We start from the raw sequence: 27454 nt of genomic DNA on the forward strand, positions 1-27454 counted from the left end.
TTCTAACTTTTAAATGTTTTTTATCATATTCTGTAGGGACTTAAAGTTCAACATATCAATACTTGATGAAAAATACCTGTTCCATATTATGCTTAGTAAGTCTTAATGGAATGATAAAAATATGATATCACACTTGTGTACATTTGTCACTGCTATATTAGTAAATCCACTAGACTGGATGTAAACAAATGCAGAACCATGCAGCCATCCTTGTAATTAATATACGTGAATTATAACCAAAAAAGGCTTTTAAACATTTAAGAATGTTTATACTAATAAAAGTGAGGACAATACTTCATTCACAATAAACTGAAAAATTAAGGTCATTCAACATTGGGGCAGGTGTTATACTCTAGTACAGAGGTTTGCAAACTTCTCTAAAGGGCTAGATAGTAAATATTTTAGTGTCTGTTGGAGCTGCTCTCCACTGCTGCTAGGGAATGAAAGAAGCAATAGACAAGAAGAAAATAAATGTGACTGTGAAGCAACAGACAAGAAGAAAATAAATGTGACTGTATTCCAATAAAACTTTTATGGAGTAAAAAGCTTTTGTCCTTCATTGCCCAACTCCTGTTGTACACCCAAAGAGCTACATTTTGATTTTACAGCTATACAAAGTCCATGTGAAAGCACAAGGGAGTGGCAGAAGGGAAACACTGCTCTCATTCGTTTACTAGTCACCTTGTAAACAAATAGGAATGTATCAGTGCTCTGTTGCTAAAAATAACAGATTCAAAGCTGGGAGATTCTTACTGTAAGGAGAAGTAAATATAAGGCTACGGTAGGAAAAGAGAAAAAGACTACAGGTGTAGTAAAGAATTGTTTTCTATATTAGGGACAACTCCTCTATTTATATACAATGAACGCCCTCGGTTTCGGCTTACATAGGACCTTATATGAAATCATAAACAAACTAAAGGAGAGGAAAGGGCAGGGGAGAAGAGAGGAGAGGAGATTTCAGTGTTTGGTGCTTGATAGTTTGTTTTCTCCGGGGCCCCTCACAGTGGTCACTTTCTTCTCTGACCCCTTTTCATATTTGCTTTATATCACTCCTCCTGTCCCTCCTCATTGACCTCCCTGGTTTCTTTTCCTTTGTCTCACCGGAGATCTTGCAAATCTTCCTTTCTGCTTATCTTCCCCTTGTGGTCTCTTAAAAAAAAAAAAAAAAATCTTTGGAGAAAGGATGTATATTCTGAAACTCGTGCAGGTCTCTAAGTGACGTGGAGCATGCTCAGTAGCTAGGGCAGGTTTTGTTCACCAGCAACTGGCCTGATTCGACCTCTCCAAAAATAGATAGTTGATTCTGTGAACTCCTGTTTAAGGATGTAATTCGTTTTGCTCGCTCCTCATTTTCAAGGTTCAAAGGGAAGCAGCAAGGATTCCAAGGTCTCACTGTCCTCACAGCCAATGAAGGGCCAGCGAGGGAGGAGCCTGGCGCAGCTAGAGCTTCTAAGGAAATCGTCCTCCCTCCGCACAGTGGAGGCTGAGCCCTGCTGCATCTGTCACAGCAGAACAAAATAATAAACAGTAGAGGAGAAACGCCGAATGCATTGGGATGCTGTAGCACTTCTCTGAAACATTTTCTGAGGGTACCCGTGGAGCACAAGCTTTTAAAAGGAATTCTTTTTGAAGCTGGTTTGAGTAACTGAGAAAATGATACATATGCTAAATGCAGCCTCTGACCGAGTGAAATGGACCAGATCGGGTGTTGCTAAGAGGGCTGCCTGCCTGGTGGCTGCGGCATACGCTCTGAAAACCCTCTATCCCCTCATTGGCAAGCGTTTGAAGCAATCTGGCCAAGGGAAGAAAAAAGAAGCTTGCCGGGCTGCAGAGAACAACGAAGCACTGCATTGCACCGAGACCATTTGTAAAAAACCTTCTCCTGGAGTGAATGCAGATTTTTTCAAACAGCTACTAGAACTTCGAAAAATTCTCTTTCCAAAACTTGTGACCACGGAAACAGGGTGGCTTTGCCTCCACTCGGTGGCTCTAATCTCAAGGACCTTTTTGTCTATCTATGTGGCAGGTCTGGATGGGAAAATCGTGAAAAGCATTGTGGAAAAGAAGCCTCGGACTTTTATCTTCAAAATAGTCAAGTGGCTTATGATTGCCATTCCTGCCACCTTCGTCAACAGTGCAATAAGGTACCTGGAGTGCAAGTTGGCTTTGGCCTTCAGAACTCGCCTTGTAGACTACGCTTATGAAACCTATTTTACAAATCAGACTTATTATAAGGTGATCAATATGGATGGGAGACTGGCCAACCCTGACCAGTCTCTCACTGAGGATATTATGATGTTCTCCCAGTCAGTGGCCCATTTGTATTCCAACCTGACCAAACCTATTTTAGATGTTATTCTAACCTCCTACACACTCATCCAGACTGCTACGTCCAGAGGTGCGAGCCCAACTGGACCCACCTTGTTAGCAGGACTTGTGATATATGCCACTGCTAAAGTGTTGAAAGCCTGCTCGCCCAAATTTGGTAAATTGGTGGCTGAAGAAGCTCATAGAAAAGGCTACTTGCGATATGTACACTCCAGAATTATAGCCAATGTGGAAGAAATTGCCTTTTACAGAGGACATAAGGTAAGATGGAAATTAAGGTGATGAGTGAAATGTGAGACTGTTTAGCCACTGTTGTGCTAGATACCATACCATCTGCTATATTGTTAACAGGCATACTTGCTTAGCATTTTGGATTCCTCTCCTATCTAACCCTGTACTAAAATATGTACTTCATTGTCCTTTTAAGTCACAAGTTATTAAAGAATGCTAAGTGCAGATATTAAGGTTTTATCAGAATAAAATTTCAACATTTGAAGAAAATGTATAAACTCAGTTACTCAAATACAATAAAAATTATCTGAAAGTATTTTCTTAAAACTTAAATCCTACTTGTTAGATAGTCTTAGAATACAAATGTGTGTATATATATAATATATTATATATATATATATGAAAACTAAGAATAAACACCTTTCTATTGATACAGAAAATTTAGGAGGATATTTGTTGTTGTTTCTCTGTTTCTGATGAGGGGGAAAACTCCATGCTTCCATATAGAAGACAATTATAACAATTTTGCCTGGCTGATACATTGTGTCCTGGTGTAAGAATTATAACAGACTGTCTCACAAAATGACATTTTCATTACTTTTAGTTTGTGTTCAGCACAAACATTTTAACTCAAGAGGTGAAATTAAATTTTGCTTGGCTTACAAAAAAAAACTAAAATAAGTGAATAAATGAATAGGAGAAAAGAAGTTCTGGAATAGTATTTAAGTTATATTGAATTAACCCAACTACATAAACTTGTAGTGCATAAAAGTAAACATTGAAAGTGATGCACGTGAAATGACTTGGCAAATGAAATATTAAGTTATTCTAAAGTTGAACATGGTATTCTAATGATCAGAGTTTTATACTACCAGAACCAACTGGACAATTTAGAACCTCTACTCCCATTGAACTTTGGCCTCAGTTTGCATGTTGTATTAATTATGCTGATTTACCATTATTTTTTGAATAATTGAAGATGAAGACAATGAAATAAATTCTGGTGTTCTGTAGATTCTTCCATAAATATAAATTCAAGATTGAATAAATTCAAAAGTGAAGTCTAATCATATATGTATATATGTCATACGTTTATTTTTAGATATTTTGATGTAATAAAGAATAATAAGGATCTAACATTGTTTATACATGTTACAAAATATCAATATTTAATGTTAACATCTTATAACTTTGAAATCATAACTATAAATCATATATCATGCTAAGCAAATGTTGTACCACTGAGCTGTGGCTCCAGACCGTTTATATATATTTTATATGTAATTTTTCAAATAATGCAAGTGTAACCAAAACTAAGTAATAAGGAATTATTACATTAATCTGCCTTTATTTGTTAAGACTTGAAATATTCTATACTAACTAAAAGTAATACAGTATATCTATGTAATTATATAAAGTCCTCTCAGGTGTATGTGGTTTATTCATAACTCATAGTCAATTCTAATCTGTTTTGTCCTCTAGGTAGAAATGAAGCAACTCCAGAAAAGTTACAAAGCTTTAGCGGATCAGATGAACCTTATTTTATCCAAACGCTTGTGGTACATCATGATAGAGCAGTTCTTGATGAAGTATGTTTGGAGCGGCTGTGGACTAATTATGGTGGCTATACCTATTATCACTGCAACTGGCTTTGCAGATGGTGGTAATGACATTTATGCTTAATATTAAATATATACTTAATATTGTTTCTCCTGAAGGTGTCATTGATAGCGTTGGGTGGATAAAACTGTATATAACCAGTTTTCTGGTTTTAGTGGTTGGAAAAAAATGACAGGCTTTGCAGTGTTCAGGAAGGAGACCAGAAGTATTAAAGAAGGGAGACCAGTGAATTAGAAGACCTTTCCAATTCTGAGTTATTGTAGAGGTCTCTGATAGTGTTTCTGGTGATTCAGTTTTGAGCAGTTTTAACTGTACTGGCTAATACAGAATGAGTCTCTAGCTTACATGTGTCCTCAAAACAGTACCTCCAAAAAAAGTATAAAGTATAACCAAGAAGAACATATTTTACTGTTAATGTCCTATGCATTTAGTCTGTAATGTTGTACACCTGAATTTACCCTGAGTTTTTATTTGAAAAGTTGGCTTAATACGTTAGATAATAAGGAATGTTTTTTCAGAGTTCTTACATGTCATGTTATGAGGTCTCCTCTACTTGTAGGTAGCATAGATAACTTCCTAGGCAGCATGATTTGGTCATGTGGTGTACAGGAGTTATCAAGCTATAGCAGTCCAATTCTACCCTGTCACTGCCACCACAGTTTTTACCAACATTTTTCATCCTTTGGAGTAACTAAGAAAGAGTGGCAAAGAAAACAATGTTAAAATATTGGACAAGAGCTTGGATCTTAAGGGCCGGCCAGATAGGTCAGCAAACTAAAGCACCTGCTTTGGCAGAGCGCAGCAGCTGGGGTCTAATCCCCAGTGTGCTGTGCCGGCCCCACCCCTGGAGCACACTGAGATGGGCATTGAGACTGGGCGAGGTGGCACATGCCTATAATCCCAGCACTTGAGACGCTGAAAACAGAAGAATCACTATGAGTCCGATCTATGTAGTGAGACCCTGTACACCCTGTAGACCCTGTCCTAAATTCATTTTAAAAAAGAGTTTGAACCTTACTTGACAGGAGTGGAGGGAAATTACTGTCAGCTTTCCATGTCTACTAATTCACATCCAAGAATTCAACCTATCACAGATCAAAAATATTTGGAAAAACTGTGTTGAACAAGCACATACTTTGTTCTTGTCATTACTCCTTAAAGAATACAGTAGAGTAATGACTTCTGTAGTATCGATATTGTATTATGTGTTACAAGTAACCTAGAGATGATTTAAAGTGTGTAAAATGTATGCGACTACAAGCCTGATTTATGTAAGGCACTTGGGGCGCCTGTAGATTTAGTGTCTCCAGAGGTTCCCCATCCCCTGTGGGTACTGAAGGATCACTAATTGAAGTAGCAGTAGTTTTTACTCTTGGTCCAAAATAAAAGATTATCTTCTCTCTTTGCAAGCCGCTTGAGCAAAATTGGGCTTAGTGTTGAAGGAACCAGAAAGAATGCACAGGCTTCATAGCTAGAAAGAGCTCTGCTCGACTCTTGGCTCCTTCCCTTCCTGTTCAGATCCTCTTAGTCATGAGTGTTTCCAAGCTTTGGTTTCCTTATCTATAAAATGAGAATCAGAAAGGCTCCTTCAAAGGACTATCATTAAGATTTAATAGAATGATGTCTATAAATTACAGAGTGTGTTTTTTTAATATATGGTGACAATTACTAAAACAAGAATGTCGCAAAGTTCATACTATCTTTATAGTTATTATGATGTATAACTAATGATCAATATTTGTTTAGGGTGAGCTAATAAAAACAAGTTAATATCTAGTTTTTTTCAGTATTTTGAAGCACTGATTCAGTGCTTTAGCATTTCTAACTTCAAATCATTCTTTATCTAAAACTGTTCACTTTAGTAAATTATGATTTGTCAGTTCTTCATGGTAAGCATTCTATACCAAATAAACTCTATAACTGAACTTTTTAATAGAAGCATATTTGCCACTGGGAAAATTGAATTGTATCTGTTTGTGTATTTCCAAAATTCATCAAAAAAGTAGCATTAAGTTTATATTGAATAGATATTGTTAGTAATAATATTTTAGCTATAAACCCTTCATGGTGAAATAAACACCTTTTCAAAAGAGTATTGGAATATAAAAAAGACACTTAAAAGTCTACAGTTTAAGATTTGTTTACTGAGAAATTTGGCAAAATATTCATTAAAATGGTAGTCATGATAATAGTCATTGAAACCAGGCACGGTGGTGCCACCTATAATCCCAACAGTGGGAGGCTGAGACAGGAAGATCACTAAAAGTTTGAGGCATGCCTGGGTTCCATAGTGTAGCCAGCCTAAACTACATGGAAAGACCCTGTCTCAAGAGAAAAATGATGATGGTGATAATAGTCATTGATCCGGATGTGGGGGCACACAACTGTAATCCCAGCACTCTAGGAAGCTGAGGCAGGAGGCATGTCTGAGGCCAGCCTGGGAAATTTAGGATGTCAGCAAGACCCTGTCTCAAAACAGAAAAATTAAATATGGTCTGGAGCTATAGTTCAGAAAGGCCCTGATATCAATCCCTAGTACTGCAAAACAAACAAACAAAAAGAGTCATTAAAAAGTTTATGTATAATGTAAATTGGAGGCAATCCCATAATGGAGTATTTCTGTTAACAGTGTTTGGTTGTTAGAAAACCCTAGAGTATACCAAACAGAACAAAGAAAATGTAGCTATTAATGGTGGCAAATTAACCCCACAGAGACTAGTAAAAAGTAAACAGTGCATATGAAGAATCTATCAAGCTTACTTAGCAAGCTGTAATAAGATACTTAAAAATAAATTTTGAAAAACCATATTCAAAGAACATTATATTAGATCAAAATTTTGGTAATCCCATTGCTGCAAGTGAAACAAAGTGTATCTTAAAGCTTTTTTAAAAAGATTTTATACAGAGAAGAGCAATGTAAAAGTTTTAGAGAAGAAAAAATCAAATCATGACAATATTCTTTGAGAGTATGCTTCAAAATCTCTAATATCTGTTATTATATGTTTTATATTTGTAAGCATATGCATAAATTCACTAGATATACTTGACCTAAAAGTAACATGTGAAAATATAGTTTGACTTTAATAAAATAATTTTATAGAAAATGATATATCTTTAAGGTTTAAGTCTGAGAATTAAATGTTGTATTTTCTAACATAATCTTCTATTTTAATTTAGACTTCATCACTTCAATTTCTCTTCTGTTAGAAGTAAATCCATATTACTTACACTTTAAGGCAAAAGGAAGTACAAGATGAGTGATTGAGAGAGTAGCAAACAGAAAAGGAGAAGTAGGATGGGGAGGAAAAAGGCAATAGGAAAAAGACAAAAACAAGCTGGGTGTGGTGGCACAGGGCTGTAATCCCAGCACTCAGAAGGCTGAGGTGGGAGGGTAGCTACAAGTTTAAGGCCAGCCTGGGCTACACAGTGAGACCCTGTCTCAAAACAAAAAAGTGATATTCAATTTTTTTTATTTTTTGATTTATTTATGTATTTGGCAACAGGGTCTCACTACACAGCTCAAGCTCATAGTGAGCCTCCTGTCTCATCCTCCCCAGATTACAAGTATGTGCCATCATGCTCAGTTTTGGTGGCTGGCTTAGTGCGCCCAAGGTTCTGGGCTGGCACAGCATGTGGTACTAGGGATTGAACTGAAGTCTTTGCACTTGCCAGGCAGGCGCTTACATTGCTGAGCTGCCTCCCCAGTCCTCAAATTTTGCTATTTAGTAGTCACTCACCCTTGCGGAAATGACATAAATTTTATAGGCCCTTATTTTTGAATATTATTAATCATAATAATATATATCATTAAAATTTATTGTGAAATTACATATAATTTACTTAATGTACTTTGAAACAGTCCTTGGCCAGTTGTAAATATTTAGGTGGAAGCAATTGCCTGTATTTATTATTATTATTAATCATAATAATATATATCATTAAAATTTATTGTGAAATTGCATATAATTTACTTAATGTACTTTGAAACAGTCCTTGGCCAGTTGTAAATATTTAGGTGGAAGCAATTGCCTGTATTTATTATTATTATTATTTTTGTGTGTGTGTGTGGTACTGAGGATTGAACTCAGGACCCTGCATTGCCAGGCAAGTGCTTATTCTACTGAGCTATCTCCCCAGCCCCTGTATTTATTATTTTCTTACCTGTGGGCTCTAGAGTCAGACGACCTGGGTTCAAATGGCAACTGTTCAGTTTACTAGGTATGATACGGAGCAAATCTGATATGGAGTTAACTTTGTCTTTTAAATCAATGCTTGTTAGTAAAGCTAAATAGTAATGTTAGGTATACTTGCCCATGCATGTAACAGATATAACAGAGCTTCGTGATTTTCTTTTCTTTACTTTTTTTTTTTTTTTTTTTTTGCTACTGGGAATCAAACTGGGGACCTTACGCTAGCCAAGCAGGTGTTTGTGCAGCTGAGCTACATCCTTGGCCCAGCTTCATGAGTTTCAATCTCACTGAAAATCTCCTATGTCTTTTTTCCCTCCTCCTTTTTAATTCTCTTCCTTGTCTCCTGAAAGTTCAGTTTCCTGGTCTTTATTTTTTGTTTGCTTATATGTGTGTGTTCCTGTTTTTTTTGTAAAGAATATACGCGATATCTACCTTTATAATTGTGTGGTATTTCCCTTAATATTATAGTCTCCACATCTACCCATTTTTCTGTGAATGACACAATTTCATTCTTCTGCATGGCTGATTAGTATTCCCTTGTGCATATATGCACCATATTTTCTTTACCCATTTTTCTGAGAGGCATCTAAGCTGTTTACACAGCTGTGCTATTATGAATTGGGCCACAATAAAAGTAGGAATATATCACTGTGGTGTGTTGTCTTTAATTCTTTTGGGGACATACCCAAGAATGCCTAAGTTTTATTAAATGGTGTATCATTTATATAAAATAAGACATTTAATTAGTTGGAAAAACTCAGTAGTTTTGGAATTTGCTTTTAGATCTAGAGGATGGCCAGAAACAAGCGATGGTTAGTGAACGGACAGAAGCCTTTACCACTGCTCGAAATTTGTTGGCTTCCGGAGCTGATGCTATTGAAAGGATCATGTCTTCATACAAAGAGGTACCTGCATTTGTGGTCAGCTTGATAAAATAAAATGTGCCGTATGAAAATCAAGCACAGGGGCCAGGGAGATGGCTCAGTGGAATAAGCACTTCCCTGACAAGCACCAGGGCCTGAGTTCAATCCCTGGTTCCACCAAAAAAAAGAAAAAGAAAAAGAAAATCAAGCAAAATATAATTAACAGATCTCCTTAGTATTTGGGGGGCATATCTTTTCTCTAACAAAAGCCACTGAGGATAATCAAGACGAACAACGTCTCTTAATGGTGTTGCTGCTGAACTCTTTATTTTCCCTCTTTTTCTTGCCTGTAGTATATTTGTTTTTTCATTGTAAAAAAATTTGTCATCTGTAGGCTCAACTCAGAATGCCTAAGTTTACATTCTTATTTCAGCACTTACAAATTATCTGACTGTGGCCAAGCTCTGCTCTGTCTGTGAAACGGGAATAACAAGAGTACTGACTTTGTATGGCTGTTGTGAGTTCATGCATGTGAAATACTTAAGACAGCATATACTTATCATTCAATAAGTGTCAGTGAAGAATAGCACTTCTTTTTTTAAATGTGTTTAAGTAAAGTGTCTACAGGGTCTCACTACAGAGATCAGACTCATAGTCATCCTCCCAAGCACGGGGATTCCAGGCAGGTACTGCTATGCCCAGTCTCAGTTGCTGTCTCAGCGCACCCCAGGGGTGAGGCTGGTATGGCATATGGTGCCGGGGAAGAAATATTTTTTCTTTATCTAGAAAAGTATCACTCATCCTTCACTGTGAAATCTCAGTAATCATGTATAAAAGCTTCTTGCTCCTTCACCTGCTCCTCATCTTCCATGCACAGGGTGGGTTTACCTTCTCTGTCTTTATCTCTTTGTACAACTTGTGTGTTACACATTATAATTTAGTAACAGGCCTTGTTTACTCATATCAGTTTCCCATTTTTTGTGCTTTTCTTTCATTGAGAAAAATGGCCTAGATAAGAGATGAGTTGACTATCACAGTAACTGGTAACAGGCCTTGTCCTATGTAGAAAAACGGCAGGATGTTAACTAAAGTTGGACAGCTGGAAGAACAGGACCAGGGAGGCACCTGATGGGCTGAGGCCAAGATTTATTAATTTTTTGTAACCTTGCCTAGAAAAAAAGCCCACATATTTAGTATTTTTCTTTTGCAGTGTGAATCACATTTGGCTTCAATGAAGCTTGGATTAGTACCGAGAAGTGCAGAAGCTTTTCACTGAGCTCACTTTCAAAACTGCTACCCTCTGGCACAGATTTTTCTCTGGCCCCATAGCCGTGTTGGCAGTCAGTTTGGCTTAGACACACTCATTTCATAAATAAGGAAAAAGTGCTTTTCTTTAATTTAAAATCTTCTACAGTAAATAGGAAAAAAAAAAAAAAAAAAAAAAAGAGAGACCAAAGACAAAGGATTGTCATTTCATTGAATTTTTTTTACAAACTTTCTAGCTTTCTGGAAGTAAAATTTGTCACATGAACAAGAGCCAAGTTAGATATTTGAGTAGAAGATCCTTAAGAATAAATAATATTCTGGGGCCAGCTAGATAGCTCAGCAGGCTAAAGCAACTGCTTAGGCAGAGCGCAGTGGCCAGGGTTCAGTCCCCTGCATGCCGTGCCAGTCCTGCCCCCAGGGAGCACTGAGATAGCAATTGAGACTCGGTGTGGTGACACAAGCCTGTAATCCCAGTGCTTGGGAGGCTGAAAACAGGAGAATCACTACGAGTGCAATCTGGGTAATGAGACCCTGTAGACCCTGCAGATGCTGTACCAAATACATTTTTTAAAAAAAGAAAGAATATTCTGAAATGTTCACACCTCGTTTTGATCCATAATGAGGATGAATAGATTTTATGTGCTTTACAACCCAATCAAGCTTATGTTGACATCTTGCCATATTACTCTATTGGTGAGTTTTTTGCTGTTGTTTTACTTATTAGACGTACTGTTTCTCATGTGTAATAAATGCAATCTTTAACATTAATTCAAGCTTACATAATTACATATGAATTTAAAAGTCTGTGTAAGATATATTAAGCCTATTTTCTCTTTGTGTATTGACTTTAGGTCACTGAATTAGCAGGCTATACTGCTCGAGTGTACAATATGTTTTGGGTCTTTAATGAAGTAAAAAGAGGCATTTATAAGAGAACGGCTACCACTGAAGAGCCCGAAAATCGTAGCAAGAGTGAAACTAACATAGACTTACCCCTCAGCGACACACTAGCCATTAAAGGTACGAAAGCCAAGCGTTTCAGCATCATCCTGTCAAAGTCTTATCTTATCAATTGAACCAGTCTTTTTAAAAAATAGACTTTAATAGTTTCAAGCTAGGTACATTTAGAAAACCAATACTAAACAGCTATCCCTAAAATTAGTGTTATAATTTGAAGGGTGATGACTAATAAATAATATTACCCTAAAAATATTATATTTCATTAGAAAAAATTTTCTAGCTATCTTCAGAAAGAGCACATATGGCAGAATAAAATGTTTGCTTTTAAAATTCAACTAACAGAATCAGAACCAGCATTGGTTTTTTATTTGCTTTGTTTTAAGCTTGTTTTTATTATCATGTTTTAATATGTATTAGTCTATTTCTTAATGTACTTTTTGCATCATTGTATTTTTTTGTCTAAAGAGCTTATTCCGGGAAGTAGACTAGTTGTGCCATGTTTGACTGGAGTACAGCAAATTAGGGTAGCTGTGCAATCGTAATGATGTTGACCTTAGGCTGTTATCAAATCGTGTTTCTCAGAAAGATTTTCTAAACATATGGCAAAATATCCAAGTTTACATTAGATTTTCATATATAGATTCTCATATTTTTCTTTTGCCTTATTACTATATGAATTATCCTTATAGTTGATTCACTATGCTGCATTTAACTTCATGTCATTAGAAGTAACTTGGGATTACTTTTGTAACTGAAATTATTTCCTTAATTATAGGAAAAGTTATTGATGTGGATCATGACATTATTTGTGAAAATGTTCCCATAATCACACCAGCAGGAGAAGTGGTGGCTTCGAGGCTAAACTTCAAAGTAAGATGATATTCAAGAACCTTCTGATTGTTGCCATCACACTAATACAAAACAACTTCAGAATTCATGTACCTTAAGTTATATACTTGGAGGAGCATGTGGAAAGGAGGGGAAATCCAGAAAGGTATGCACAGTGGCTCGATTACAGAAGCAGTTACTTCCCCAGAAAGCAGAGGAATTTGACTTCTGCTGCTTTATTACCAGGTTGAAAATCAAAATCAGAGTGCACTGAGCCTAGTCAAGGTAGCTTTGGAGGACAATAAGATGTTTTCTCAGAAACTAGCATCTGGAAATTCAAATATTTTCTTTATAGAAATTTTAAAAATACAAGATTATAGTATAGCATACTTATTAAAATATGAACGTAAAGGTCAAGTTTAGGTTTAATTCTGCTACACTTTCTCAATTCCCACTCAAGTAGTCACATTTATTGTTAGCAATAATCATAACATTCATGGATTCAAATTTAGTTTTTAATTTTGTGAAGAATAATTTATTTATTGTCCCACATACTAATTACAAAAACCAAGACTTAAAATATTCAAAGAAACCTGAGGCCCTGATTTAAGACACTGCACAATTCAAACATACACTTTGTTTGACTGTAGTAGCAAAACAAGTTGAGCTTAGTTCAAACAAGTCCAAAAACTGAACTGGATCATCAGATTTAAAATCTGACAGCACATGTACTGATGATTTTAAAATGGACCTCAGTTGGGCTTAATTATTGAAGATGCGTTTACAGAGGAGATGAGTTGCTGGAAGCGAAATGGAGGGGTGAGATGCCCTGAGCCGCAGGAGAGTAGGTACTCATGCCACATGCCACTATGGACTTAGCTGTTAGCAACATGGCCAGTGGTCACTTAGGACGTTTCTCTAGTTGTTTGTTTTCCTTTTGGTCTAGTTAGGTATTATGATATCCATTCTTGTTGCTTCATTTATTTGAATAGATAAAGTGGAATCTTTTTTTCTGTCCCTTTTCTTTTGTTCTCCCCTTACCATACATCAGGTTTTGATGCCGTGTCCAAGTCTAGGGAGGTACATGTCACACAAAGGGGTGAATTACCCAGTTGTCACATTTATGAACCAGATAGGATCAAGTATCACACTCAAGCTCTGATTCTTTTCTATAAAATGAACTAAACCTACTTAATCTAGTGGAAGATCTGTGAACATTGAAGTCCTGGAAAGATACACACTTTTATAGTATACTGCTTGATAATTATTTCTTAGATAGGAAGGTATATTTTAGTTCTTGAGTCTCTAACACATGATAGAAATTTGTATTTCTTCTGTATCAGTGCAGATAAGTACGTTTCTAGAAGAGATTTTCAACTTTTTTAGCCATCAAATTTGAAGTATAATTTGCAGAAGAAAATTCAATAAATGTAGGAATTCTTTTTTTCTGGAACATGTTATTTAGAGGCATTGGGTAATTTGTGCTGAGAAAATACAAATGTAAGAAGTCTTCAATTACCACTCAAAAAGGGTTAAATTTCTGCACATTCCTAAGAGAAACTGACCATATTAAAATAGGTTCATGAATGTGCTTTTCGCTTTTGCAGGTTACCTTTAAAAAAATCATTTGAAAGTATTTATACTTCTAAAATTTACACTTCAATCTTCTCTAGTGAAAGAAAACAAGCAAATTAATTCTTTCTAGTTTCTTTTTCTTTCTTTTTCTCGTCATGACCAGGTGGACTTTATTTAAGGAAGATGGGGTTGTTTGACATTATAAATTCATCACTGTTACTTTCAGTAATAACAATAAAAGGCAGAAATTACCTGATTATCTGAATAGATGTAGACAAAACGTTTGCAAAACTCTTGGTGTCCACTGACAGCTTAAAAAATCTCAAAGAATATCAAAAACACTAAAATGTTTTCAACCTGATAAAGATGCTTATGAAAAACCAGATAATGTCATACTTTAAGTTAAAATACTATGTAGTTTCCCCCCTAAGTCAGAAACAAGTATGTCCCCTCCTATAGTCAGCATTGTTTTGAATTTCCTTCTTTATAAAAAGTAAGAAAGAACATGTTTTAAAACTTAAGAGACAGGATAGTGCTTATATTGTTTAATCAATTTTGCACTCTGATATCTTTAATCTGACCAACTACTTTTAATATAACAACATGTAGTACAATAACCACCTTTAATTTCCTATCATTTTGTTTTGAAAATCTGTAGCTTTATTTATTTATGTATTTACTTATTGCGGTACCAGGGATTGAACTCAGGACCCTGCGCTTGCCAGGCAAGGTCTTTTTTTAATTTTAACAAAAACTAAACAACAAAAACAGTGTTATAAAATTGCAAAACAAGGGCTGGGGAGATGGCTCAGTGGAATAAGTGCTTCATTGGTAAGCACAAGGGCCTGAGTTCAATCCCTGGTTCCACAAAAAAAAAAACCAACAATAAAATTGCAAAACAAGATTGTAGGACAATAGCAGTGGTTAGTACATTGTATATTATCTTCAAAGTAGTTGCTCATATTGTAAGATATAGGCATGAAAAACTGATCGAACAATATAGGCATGTACCTTTCCTTTCAGTGAGCAAATTTTCTTGGGATATTAGTAGTATAACACTCTTTCATCTTTGAGGTTTCAATATGATGTATTATACATCACTGACACTTGGACATAAACACTTTGTATTACCATTGAATACAAAATTACGCTTATATGTGTCCTGTAGATTTCCAGCTCTTGTGGCTTCAAAATGTATTCATTTTTATATCACTTATTATAAAACATTATTTGTTCTTATCAGATAAAAATGAAAATTTTAATGCATTCCTCTTGATTGTTCTTTACACTACCCTTTAAATACCATAACAAGACAATTCTTCTTTACTGCTGAATGAAATAGAAACTCATGAAATTTAACTATTTAAATAATAAATAATATAGAAGATAAAAGGAAGACTCCAGTAGCCAATAAACAACTTCTGTTTTCTTGATGGATACTATAGACATGGCCTATTTATGTATACAGATATGACACATTATTTGTATTCATACTGTTTTCCATCTATCCTTGGGGAATAGCTGCAGAGACACCTGCCGATACCAAAATGTGCTGACGCTCAAGTCCTTTCATTGGGGTGGCACTCATGAAAAAATCTAAACACATCCAGTGCAGATGCAGTTTGGCCGCAGCTATTTTTATGCACAGATGCTTGAATCCTTAGAAGCAGAACCTGTGCATAAAGATGAATGACAGTATGTTTTAATTCATCCCTGGACCTAAAACTCAGTTGCAATTTTTGCTTTCCTGTTGGTTTTCTACATCTGTGAATAAAGCAGAATTAGCGTCAGCTTCTCTCGTTGATTGTACATTTTGTGGTTTCTGAAGTGTTTCACACTGCTGAAGTACAAATGAAGCCCCTTAGCTGGCCCTTCAAGTGGCTGTGCTTCAGAGAATCATCACCTCTCAGTTATGGCTTAGTCACTGTAAACGGAGTCAAATATTAATATAAATGCCCTAAACTTAATATATTTAATTTAAATTGTATGATTTGTCTTTTAACAAATTTTATGATTTGTTTTATTTCTTTGTATGTATCTATATCTGATAAAAATACTTCAATTAAAATGTTGGAAAGTCAGTACTTATTCCAAGAAGATTCATTTTCTTTGCAATTAAACTATTTTATGGTGTTTTTGGCCTTAAAAGAATTGCCGCAGCCAAACTTGATGCGCTTACCCCAGTATTTTTTTTATTTCTTGTTCATTCAAGGTGATCATGTAATGGAATGCTTTTTAAAAAATTAAATCACTTTGAAATGTTGTCAAAAGAAATTATTTTTAAATATTGCAGTTTCTAATTTTATTTTTGATGTTAGGTACAAGAAGGAATGCATCTTTTGATAACTGGTCCCAATGGTTGTGGAAAAAGCTCTCTCTTCAGAATTTTAAGTGGGCTCTGGCCTGTGTATGAAGGAGTCCTTTATAAACCACCTCCTCAACATATGTTCTATATTCCACAAAGGTAAGTAATTCTTCTATATCATAAAAAAGAATATCCTTTTGCTGTAGAATTATTTTGGTTCCTTGGGCTTGAAGGACATTTTCATGCAGAGAAGCTACTGAGGAAATTAAAACTGGATTATCCCGAAAAGTTTTCTTACTGCTGTGACTTTAATAGTTTCTATAATAATACCACTTATTTTAATTTGCACATCTGATTAGACATAGTGAATTCTCCAAAACTTCAGGTGTTAAGCTCAAAAAATGTTAGAATATTTCAAAGAATACCTAGATTGCCCTAGATATTTTCTTATCTCTTCTCACAGGAAATACAGTATTTAGATAGTATACAAATTTCTCCATCAAGCTTCTTGCATCCATACACTCTAAAATTTGTCATTTATGTTTCAGCACCTTGGTAAAATAACCTTTTTTGGTTATGCTACAGATCAATTCTTTTAGCTACCTTAATTAAAATAGATTTAAGAATGAGTATAACGTATAACAGTCTTAAAATCTTTAACCGTCATACCTTATAGCAATATACAAGGACCTGAGTTCAGTCCTCAATTCTGCAAAAAAAAATAAATAAAATAAATAAAAAACCAATATAGAAATGTCTCAGTACAAAGTTATACTCTTTCAGGGCAGGTTTGGCTGGCTTGACTTGTGGGGATCGAAGCACAGCAACCAGAGCCTGACTGCTTTGTTGAAGCAGCCACTTAAAGAACTGAGCTAAGGGGCAGGCCCCCTGAGCTAAGAGGCAGGCCCCCCAACGTTATACTCTTGAGAACTTGGAATGTGTCTTATGGATAAGAGAAATGAGGTTTGAAGAAAAGACTGTACTTACATTAATTTGGTCTGGTAGTTTTCCCAAGTGGTACCGTGCTGGTTAAGCCAACATCACACAGTGTGTTTCCATTGGGTCGGAGGAGAGTTCTGTGGAACCTTACAGAGCTCCCTGGCTGAAAGGACAGTACTAGAGCACATACAAACCTGAGCTCAAGTATAGCGCAATCTTATGTTTTCTCTGCCCCTTCTTTGTTGAAGGGTTCCTTAGCCCCCTTTTTTTTCTTTGCTACCATTCTGCCTACTGGTCTAATTTTTAGATCTTATGTAGCAGTTAGGCAAATGAAGATTTTAAAATTATTTTATTTTCTTTAAAGTAAGACCCGTAAAAGTAGGAGTTACCTAGAGTATAGAACATGGAGGACTACCATAGCTGAAATTTTGAACATGAGCTATCATGCTGGTATTTATATGAAACATACTATATAACATATGTATAATATATTAACACTATATATTAAACACTAAATATATATAGCCTCTTATGACACTGTAATTGTTGTTTCTTCCAGTCTATACTTTAAAATCTTTGGGGGTTATTGCTGATTCTGAATGCTAAGTTACACTGCCTAGAGTATTTCAAACATTAACATATTAAGGAGATTTATTTTAATTTTTTTTTGTTATTTATTTTTTATTTATTACATTTATTTATTGTGTGTGTGTGTGTGTGTGTGTGGCCAGCTCAGCCCACCAGGGGGCGGGTCTGGCTGGCATGTGGTGCTGGGGATCGAACCGCGGTCCCTGTGCTTTGCCAAGCTTGTTTCAAGTAGGTGCTTTAGACCACTGAGCCATCTCTCCAGCCCTATTTTAATTTTTTATTTAAACTATAAAACATAGAATCATGAGGAAAATATCCTGTTATAGAACTCTACTCTCTTGGTACAAATGAAGGTATATGAATAAATTGTATACATTTTAGCTATTATAGATTTCACATATAATACGAAAGATACAGCACTTCAGTGTCCTTTGACTTGAGTGATGTAAGATATTTCCAAGCAGTGAATAAATTCATGAAAATTTATAAATTCATTTTGTCTACAGAGAGAACCATTTTATTTTGAAACAAATATAAATCACTGGGAAACTTTGTCTTGGTTATGAAATTTATTATTGCCTAACCAGAAAGGTCACCAACGCCTAGTTAAAGAGAAAAATAAGAATGAGAAATCTCTTTTGAAGGATAAAATGTTTTTATAATGATTATTTTTTAAAAAGTTATTACCTTACTAGTTTCTAGAATCCTAAAAATTTGTACTGTGTTCAAAATTTTTATAAAGCCTTACAAAAATTGTAAAACATATTTAAAGAAATATATAAACTGAGTCTAAATGTAGTATTTACTTCCTATATTCTTTTTTTTTTTTTTTTTTTTCGGAACCAGGGATTGAACTCAGGCCCTTGTGCTTGCCAGGGAAGCGCTTATTCTACTGAGCCATCTCCCTGGCCCCCAGCTTCTTCTGGGAGCTACAACTATTTTTTTTTTTTCCCCAGAACCAGGGATTGAACTCAGGCCCTTGTGCTTGCAGGGGAAGCGCTTATTCCACTGAGCCGTCTCCCTGGCCCCCAGCTTCTTATATTCTAATAGCTGCCAGTTTTTTTCAAGTAAAAAATCCAAAAGTATTCTTATATAATTTTATTAATTAAAAGAAAAGTATGTGATCTATTTCAAAAATATTTGTCAGTAAATCTTAAATTTTTCTTAAGATACTCTAATATTATAATCTAATTTTTTACTTTATATCAATGAATATGAATTAACTACTAGTTTGGCAGGAAAAAATTAAAACCAGCATTGAATCGAGACATAAGTACAGTTTTTACAAGTCATAAAACAAACTTACATTATTCACCCTATATTCACTTTTTATGATAGAAGTACTTTTTGGTAGCAGATGGAGTACTTTATTCTGTTATCAAATGTGCATGTACATTAATTATTAGTTTTATGGGAAGATGCAATACATTTATGAACATAGATTTTTTTTTTTTTTTTTTCGGAACCGGGGATTGAACTCAGGTCCTGCCAGGGAAGCGCTTATTCTACTGAGCCATCTCCCCGGCCCTGAACATAGATTTCTAATAATGTCACAAAGCATACAAAGAAAAGAGTGAACTATGGAGGAGAAGGCTCTCCTTGGCATATTAATCCTCTTATTTTCTAACTAGATTATTACAAAGAGTGCTCCTGCGACTGTAAGCTGGGAAGTCTGAATTCCTAGGAAATTGTGAGGTCACCTCTGTGTTTTCCCAGTAAGTGTCTTCCAATACTTTAGCAGTCTTAATAATGAAAACCAGATAAAAGAAAATGTGGGCCTGAGTTGAAGAATACAAATAGCTGTGCTAGATGAATTAGTTTCGAAACAGTTTGTATGCACCTTATCTTTAGTGGTGGTGGGATATGTTAACTCTTGGAGCATTTAGTACATTTTCAGAAAGAAGGAGTCCATCTCAAATGTAAGTTCACAGGCCGGGGAGATGGCTCAGTAGAATAAGTGCTTCCCTGGCAAGCAGAAGGGCCTAAGTTCAATCCCTGGTTCCACAAAAAATAAATAAATGGATATATACATACATAAATAACTAAAATAAAATATAAGTTCACCACTCTAAGTCAATGGCATGTGGCAGGAAATCAGTCTTGTTCCAGTAGGATCTTCAAAAATATTTGGGCCGTTTTAATCATTTGGAAACTGAAATTTCTGAGCACTGAAGCTAGACTTCTTAAATTGATAATTGAAACTCTGTCCTTATTGCATTAGCTTTCCTGACCCCCAGGCCTATTCTTTTACTGACAGATCCTAAATTATTTTGGCAATTCTTACTGCACTGTCTCTGTCTGCTCAAGGCCCTAAGGGTAGATTTATAATCCCCTGCTCTTGATTTCACTAATCCATTAATTTATGGCCTATAACTGTATTTCTCTAAAATTAAGACTATATCTTGTATTAATTTCTGCTGCAAAAGGTTTCATCGGGCTTATTTTCAGGAGATATCTTACCTCTTCGTGTATAAAACTCTACATTTATTCACATACAGAAATCTATATTTATTCAAATGCATTCATGTCATCATCTTCTGAACATTGTTAAAACTCTCCAAACCTCAAATTCCAACCTGTATTTCTTGTGGCTCCATTTCCTGTACAAGCACTGGCCTGAGTCTCCAGTACTGGAGCTCTGCACAAATGAGCACTTCTGTCCATGCAGCCTGCTCGTAGCGCATTAGCAGCACAGCTCTCAGGGGCTTTGTCCCATGCATTCTTCAACCAAGGTGCAATCTCTCCCAGGCTGGGCTTCATGAGGTTTCTATTAAATCAAGTGTTAATTGAAGACGTAGGAGACAGGAGTGGCAACAAAAATGATGACAGTTAAGAGCAGTGCTACCACAAAAGCGATGAAAGATGGCAGGCACCAAAACTCAGAAAATATTTATTTCATATGGGTACATTAATCAAGTCTGTTACAGCACATGACATACTGGATGATGAAGATTCATGGTAGACACAGTCGTGTCCATTTGTATGCACATTAGTCATGTGGTGTCTGTACTCTGATTGGTTGTGTGGCTCTGAGTCTTGAGTTCATCTGTTTACATAGGAGTTTACTTCTTGTCAAAAGGCCCCCAATTGGATATTTACAAATACTTAATCATAATTTATATTATCATTTGTTTTGAGTATTAATGTCAATAATATGTATTTATGTTTAATTATATATGAATAATATTTTATAATTCAGTATGTCCATCCTGCAATAGGAACTAAGTTCATGAGTCTGGTTGAATCTTGACTTGGGCTTGTATGAAGGTTGGTGCTCATATTTCAGATGTCCTTAAAAAATCATCCTGGAACTTATTTTCTGCATAATCCTTCTCTCTGCAACCACTGAAACCCATGAAGCAACCCTTTATGTTTTATTTAGTTCATCTGCTAACAAAATATACTATGCTAAGATTCAACAAAATGACAAGTTGAAATATGTGGTGGAATTTGGGGGAACCGATAGTGTAAAAAGGGGAGGGGAGGGAAAGAAGAAAGAATGACAAGAGGGAGCTGGTATTCACTGACAACAGATAGCAGAATTTTGCATTCTATCATACTACTTTTATTTGTACCTGGAATTGAACTCAGGATCTTGTACTTGCCAGGCAGACACTTATGCCACTAAGCTGTATGCCCAGCTCTTGTAATCATATTTCAAATGCCCCTCTCTCACTGCTCTTTCTCGGCAGAAATATCTCAGGTCAGACATTTTTAACCACAGTCTTCTTATTACTCAAAATGACATCCCCAAATACTAAGCCCAGTGTCTAAGTTGCTCTTCTCTTGTTGCTGGGACAAATACCCAACACTCAAAATGAAGGAAGGAAAGGTTTATTTAGCTCACAGTCACTGGAGGTTTCAGTCCATACTCAGCTGGCTCTAAGGCAGAGTGGCACGTGGCAGAGGGCAGCTGTTCATGGCTGTGGCGAAGAGCAGAGAGCAAGAGCAAATGGGAGGAGCAGCAGCAACAGTGGCCGCAGAGAGCAAGTCTCCCTTAAGTTGCAGTCAGGCTGTCTGCCCCTGCCTGGGTGTAGCACTCACAACCATAATCCCAGCAGCACTTACACCCTTAATCCCATGGACCATGAGTTAATCACAAATGTAGAAGTCTACCTCATGACTTACATGAAGCTTTGGGGGGACCACTAGACACAACCCATAACACCCAGCAAGATCTGAAATAGAGTCAGACTCCACATTGTGGTGCATGAGAAGGTAGCCTGTGCATACATCTGTCCTTCCAAGACTTCATAGCCTGAGAAAGTAAAAGAATGGGAAAGTGAGAGGCTTGCAAGGACTGCGATGTAGCCACAGCCTGGCTAGCATGCACAGGGCCCTGTGCTTAATCTGCAGTACTGAAAAAAGAAAGTTATAGTGGTGCAAGAAGACCACGATACGATACAGGTATTCAAAATGAGGAAAAGTTGAACAGAACAATGTGTTATTTATTTGCCAGAATCTCTGAAACTTCATTACGATTTTTATAGTTGCCATGAACTGCCTCCATTTTTCCAATGTCTGAATTGGTCACAAAAGTTAGAGTCAAGTAAGCAAAAGATTTCTGTTTCTGGGATTTGGAAACTCCTCTGCAAGGCTGCCCTTTGACAGTCAGCCCTCACACACCACACTGAGAGCAGCTCTTTGTCAGACTCATCTTCCCTATTATTACGTCATCAGAACACACAGGAAATAATGATGTCCGTCCTGCTGGTCCCCAGGCATTGCAGAACTGTTGCCTTTAAGTGACGTTACCTGACTTATCTTTTCAGGCGGCCTAGTAATCTGAGTGTACGTCCTTGTCCTCATTTCCACCTAAGGAGCTGCTGCCCTCTTTGTGAGTGAATGGTAGTCTTACACATTAAATTTTACAGACTGTTCCTTAAAAAACCTAATCAAAAATGGTGGTGGTTTGTTCCCACACCACTTTTTTTTTAATGTACAGGGTCCACAACACTCTTGATAGTCCACCTTTGCCAGAAGATACTCTGAATTTATGAATGCTGTTTAGCAAGTCAGTGTTTGTCTAACAGCTTCTTCAGAGCACTGTGCACTTCAGTGAGCTGCCACTAAATCCTCCAGTTTTAGTAGGAAGAGTAGGAGAGGAAGTGCGTGCCTAGGGGAACAACTGCCACAGTGGGAGTCTCCAAACTGGCCTGGAGAAAAGCCAGTACCCTGAGGCAGGAGAGAGAGAAGTGCAGTCTGATGGGGAGGAGAAGCAAAAGAGAATCTGGTTGGACCCAAGTCCAGCATCTAGGGGAAATTCCTGTATTGTGACAGCCCACCCCTGCTGCTTTACGTGCTGTCTCAGGACTGGACCAGTAAGGGAGCAGGGAGGCAGCCCTTGAAATCGCCTGGCTGACAGCCTTGCAAGTACTGGGAGCTCCCTACTGGGCCCAGCAGGGAGGGACAGAACATCCTGCAAACAGTAGCACCACAGTGCCTGCAGGCAGCAAGACTGGGGAGAGGCAGTGGGGCTCAACACAGAACAAAAGTCACACCTTCCCTTCTCCTACAGAGGCAGGGGGACACTCAGTACTATGTGGGCTCCCTGGGAGGGGCCTCTAGCACCTGTGACTGCAGAGGATGAGGAAGCAGTGTGGGCAACAAGTATGCAGAGTGAAGAGCAGAACAGTGGGGGTGGGGGTATGGGGTGGATTTGTGAGGGGAGAGACCCAGACTAGCACCCAGGGCAGAGGGCCCTCAGAGCAGGTGCTGGCCTATACTTCCCCAAATATCGGAAAGGTCTGAGACTATGAGCTCCTGCTCCACTCCCTGTGCTGGCAGAGGAGGCCCACTGCTGGGCCAGGTGAAGAGAGACAGGTGGACACCTGTGGGCAGGGAGATGAGAGTGGCACCTGGGCCAGAGGTCTCCTGGCCACATACTAGGTAAGAAAGCCTGTGGGTGGAAGACACTGAGGCAGCTGTGACACCTGCCTCACAGTAAAGGAGCAAGAGTAGACATTCCCTGGAGAACACTGATATAGAACTGGGAACTGGGGAGCGGGGGTTGGGCAAACTATGCCACCTTTACTCTCTGCCCTGACAGCTAAGTCTTTCAAACTCCACAGAGGGCTGTGGGTGTTCGTGGCTGGAGCACAGGGAGAGACAGGATGCAGGTGTGGAAGGACTGACAGCTGCACTGTTTTGAGCAGCAGGGAATGGACACCCAGGGGCAAGTGTGGGTCCTTCCAGATAGTGACTCCAGTGGGGAGGGAAGTGTGGGGACGCCCGGGTCAGTGCTAAGACACGGTGGGAAGACTCAATTTTACTTAGCTGAGCTGTAGTAATTGATGTTTCCTTGCTTGCTTGTTTGATTTGGGTGTGTTTTTCATTTTAGAAAAAAAAATGTATTTTTTATTCTTGGTCTTTATTGCGATTGTTTAGTTACTTTATTTTATTCTTTCAGATTGCCCCCTTTGACCTTCTCCTTGTTTTAGACTTTTTATTTTTCATTTTTCAAAATTTTACTCCTGATCCTTTTTCTTCTGTCTTCCTCATTTTCTCACCTGCTTTCCATCTTCTTCTTCCTTGTCACCCATCAGTAGCAGGGGCTTGTATATCTGCACTAGAGAATATGGGTTAACCAGGGCTGTAATTAACCAGAACCACTCAAGGCATGTCAGGGTAGCCTTAACAAAATTTGGCTTGGAGGATCCATGCAAAGCTAATTTGAAATATGTTAACAGGTTCTGACAGTCTCACAGCCTCCCTCAGTCTCTAAATACAGGTCCACCCATACCCATGGTATGGTATCTGCATACCATTTCTCACCTACACAAATACTCACACAGTGACATCAGCACTAGCCCTTTCTTCCAGAGTAAAAATTACAGCAGAATCTCCCACCTATTTTTTACCTGTTGACATTTGTCTTACCTTCCCCTCTTCCCACTAACATAGCCCCTTCCTTTTCCCCTTCCTCTTTTTTATGTTATTATAATTTTCTTTTGTTTTGAAGAGTGAAAACAAAAGCAAGAAAAACAAAAACAAAGACAGAAACAGGATAACATACAACAATTCATATGTTACAGATTTTCAAAACAAGAATAGCTGGTGAACAGTGGTTGATACATTACCTATTTTGATCGTCAAATCTGTTGCTCAGATTAACAGATATAGTTATGCAAGATGGGACATATGATTAAATATTACCACATGTTTTCAAGAACTAAGTAATTACATTGAGGACAGCAGCGTATAATACAAAATCCATGCTTGAAATACCTGTCCCCTTCCTCTCTTTCAGCCTACCCTCCACATCCCTGGCAAATAGTGTGATACATTCTGTAATGAGTATTGATAAAAGGATAAATTTATTTTTAAAAATAAGTTTTAATGTTTATAATTGATGTATAGCTAGATCTGTTGATTGTTTTAAAACCAGTAGAAATTCTTTTCTTACAATACAATGACAGGATCCAACCTAGTAAAATTGTGTATATTAGAGTAATAAACAATACTTCTTGACAAAGCCAAGAATACGTCACTGGAAAACAGAACCTAACTAAACATCAATTCTCTCATACTCACAATCAGTTCTCTTCGATCTATTTGATCTCAGCCTTCAGTACATGTGTGCACACATGCACACACACACACATACACACACATGCAAAAGAACATGAAAAACAAGAATAGAGAATGGCTTCAAAGAGCAGATCCAGAAGGCTCCAACAACAGAGAGGAAATCAAATGCTACATAGCTGAGCTGCATAAATGTTGAAGCAAAAAGACTGAAAGCTCAAAAATCACATAACCCAAAAGATAGTGGAACCAGCAAACTGACCAATGTGTTTAAAGAAGAAACAAATAAAAAAAAAAAAATAGAAGAGCTGTTCAAAACATAAGTGACAAATTTACCAAAGAAACTCCAGGAAAGGATGCCAAACAGAAATCCTAGAAATAAAAGATTCTACTGAATTTATAAGGAACAGAAATAACCAGTGAGGGTGTCAGAAAGCAAAGACAAAATGGAATCACATGATGATATACTAAACAAAATATTAAAAATGATAAAAGCAAAGAAAATTCTTCCAACAGCTGCCAGATGATGGTAAGAAGACCAACCTAAGGCAAAGTGGAGTTAGAAATTAGAGGGCAGCACACATAAAATTTAAAAATCTACTTATAGAATGGTAACAGAAAACTCTCCACTTATGGGGAAAGAACTGAACATACAGGTGAATGAGATTATAAAACACCAAACGTCTGTGATAAAAAATGTTACCTTAGCAAAAATCTTAGAAGTCCAACACAAAGATACTTAAAATCTGTCAGAGAAAAGCAAAAATTCACCTATAATGGTAAGCCCATTACTATTACTCAGATTTTTCAGCACAAACTTTAAAGTCCATTTGGAGCTTAGAGTACAGTGTTTCAATTAATATTTCAATGAAAATTCCTGTGCAACTTATCTTTCAAAATTGATGAAATAAGGACATTCCATGACAAAGACTACCTTCAGAAATTTATGAAAATCAACAAGCACTCCAACATACACTCAAGAATATCTTAGGGACAATGGACACCTCCACCCCTCAAAAAATAAAGTCACATGAAGTGAATGTATTAAGCAAGGAGAGTAGCTAAACGAAAGGTTGGGGGAGTCAACAGAGTAATATAATGGCAGGAATGAATCATTTTGCAGTAATAACTCTAAATATAAATGGGCTCAGCTCTTCACTTAAAAGACATAGGCTGGCAGATGTATCCAGAAACAGAGTGTGAGTCTTGTCCAACCAAGAGACTCATTTGATCCAAAAAGAAATGCACAGATTAAAAGAATAGAAAACAATATTCCATGTACCAGGACCCCCAAAACAAGCATGAATAGCAGTCTAATTCCTAAAGTAAATTTCAAGTGAAAATTGATCAGAATATGCAAAAAAGGTTTTTTTTCTGGGTTTTTTTTTTTTTTTTTTTTTTTTTTTTTTTTTTTTCCCGGAATGGAAAATTGAACTCAGGCCCTTGTGCTTGCCGGGCAAGTGCTTATTCTACTGAGCTATCTCCCCATCCGTTTTTGTTTGTTTGTTTGTTTGTTTTGTTTTTTCTCTTTTTTTTTTCAAAAAAGATTTTTGTTAAGGAAACAAGTCAGCGGGAGACAACAATGGCTAAATATATATGACCAAATATCAGTTCAACCTCCTTCATAAAACAAACATGGACATTGAAGAACAAGTAAATAACACAGTCAGAGTGGGTGAACTCAATACCTCACTTTCATAAATATATCAACTAAACAAATAAATTAACAATGGAATACCAGATCTCATATTTCAAGCAAATGAACTTCAAACAAATGGACTTAACTCTTTCAGTACCTAGTGATCTGTCAGAAATATAGTTCAGTGGCACAGTGCCTGCCTGGCAAGCACAAGGTCCTGAGTTTGATTCTTGGTAAAAAAAAAAAAAACAAAAAAAACGAAACCTAGTAACCCATTTTTGGAATCCCTATAATTATAATGTTTCTTTTTTAAATTTTGATATCGAGAAACTCAGGACTTTTATGCTTCCCAGGTAGGCACCGCTATATCCCTGGCCCTGGCATTCCTATAATAATAGAACATGAAAATGCATTCTCTTCAAATTCTTGTTCCTTGAATATTTCTAGGTAACATAGGTGAATTTCTTTTATTTTTTAACATAGGTGAATTTCTTTTTTTTTCCTTTTCAAAGTTTTATTGATAAACATATAGCAATGAGACAGTTTCAAATCAAATCGAAAGTACAGTTTCAACAAATAATACACTGCATATATT

At 36.8% G+C, this 27454-nt stretch overlaps 1 protein-coding gene across 1 annotated transcript in view; it reads left to right on the top strand.

Moving 5' to 3' along the window:
• The first annotated feature begins 1407 nt into the window (after positions 1-1407).
• Positions 1408-27454, top strand: part of Abcd2 (ATP binding cassette subfamily D member 2) — a 63966-nt gene continuing 37919 nt past the window's right edge. The window contains exons 1-6 of the mRNA XM_004628063.2: positions 1408-2589; positions 4042-4222; positions 9153-9274; positions 11350-11518; positions 12234-12328; positions 16180-16325. Of these exons, the coding sequence (XP_004628120.1) occupies positions 1654-2589; positions 4042-4222; positions 9153-9274; positions 11350-11518; positions 12234-12328; positions 16180-16325 (1649 nt within the window). The 5' untranslated portion in view covers positions 1408-1653. The remainder of the gene's footprint in view (positions 2590-4041; positions 4223-9152; positions 9275-11349; positions 11519-12233; positions 12329-16179; positions 16326-27454) is intronic.

The sequence above is a fragment of the Octodon degus genome, unplaced genomic scaffold, assembly GCF_000260255.1.
Source record: "Octodon degus isolate 3935 unplaced genomic scaffold, OctDeg1.0 scaffold00021, whole genome shotgun sequence".
NCBI classification, from domain to species: Eukaryota; Metazoa; Chordata; class Mammalia; order Rodentia; family Octodontidae; genus Octodon; species Octodon degus.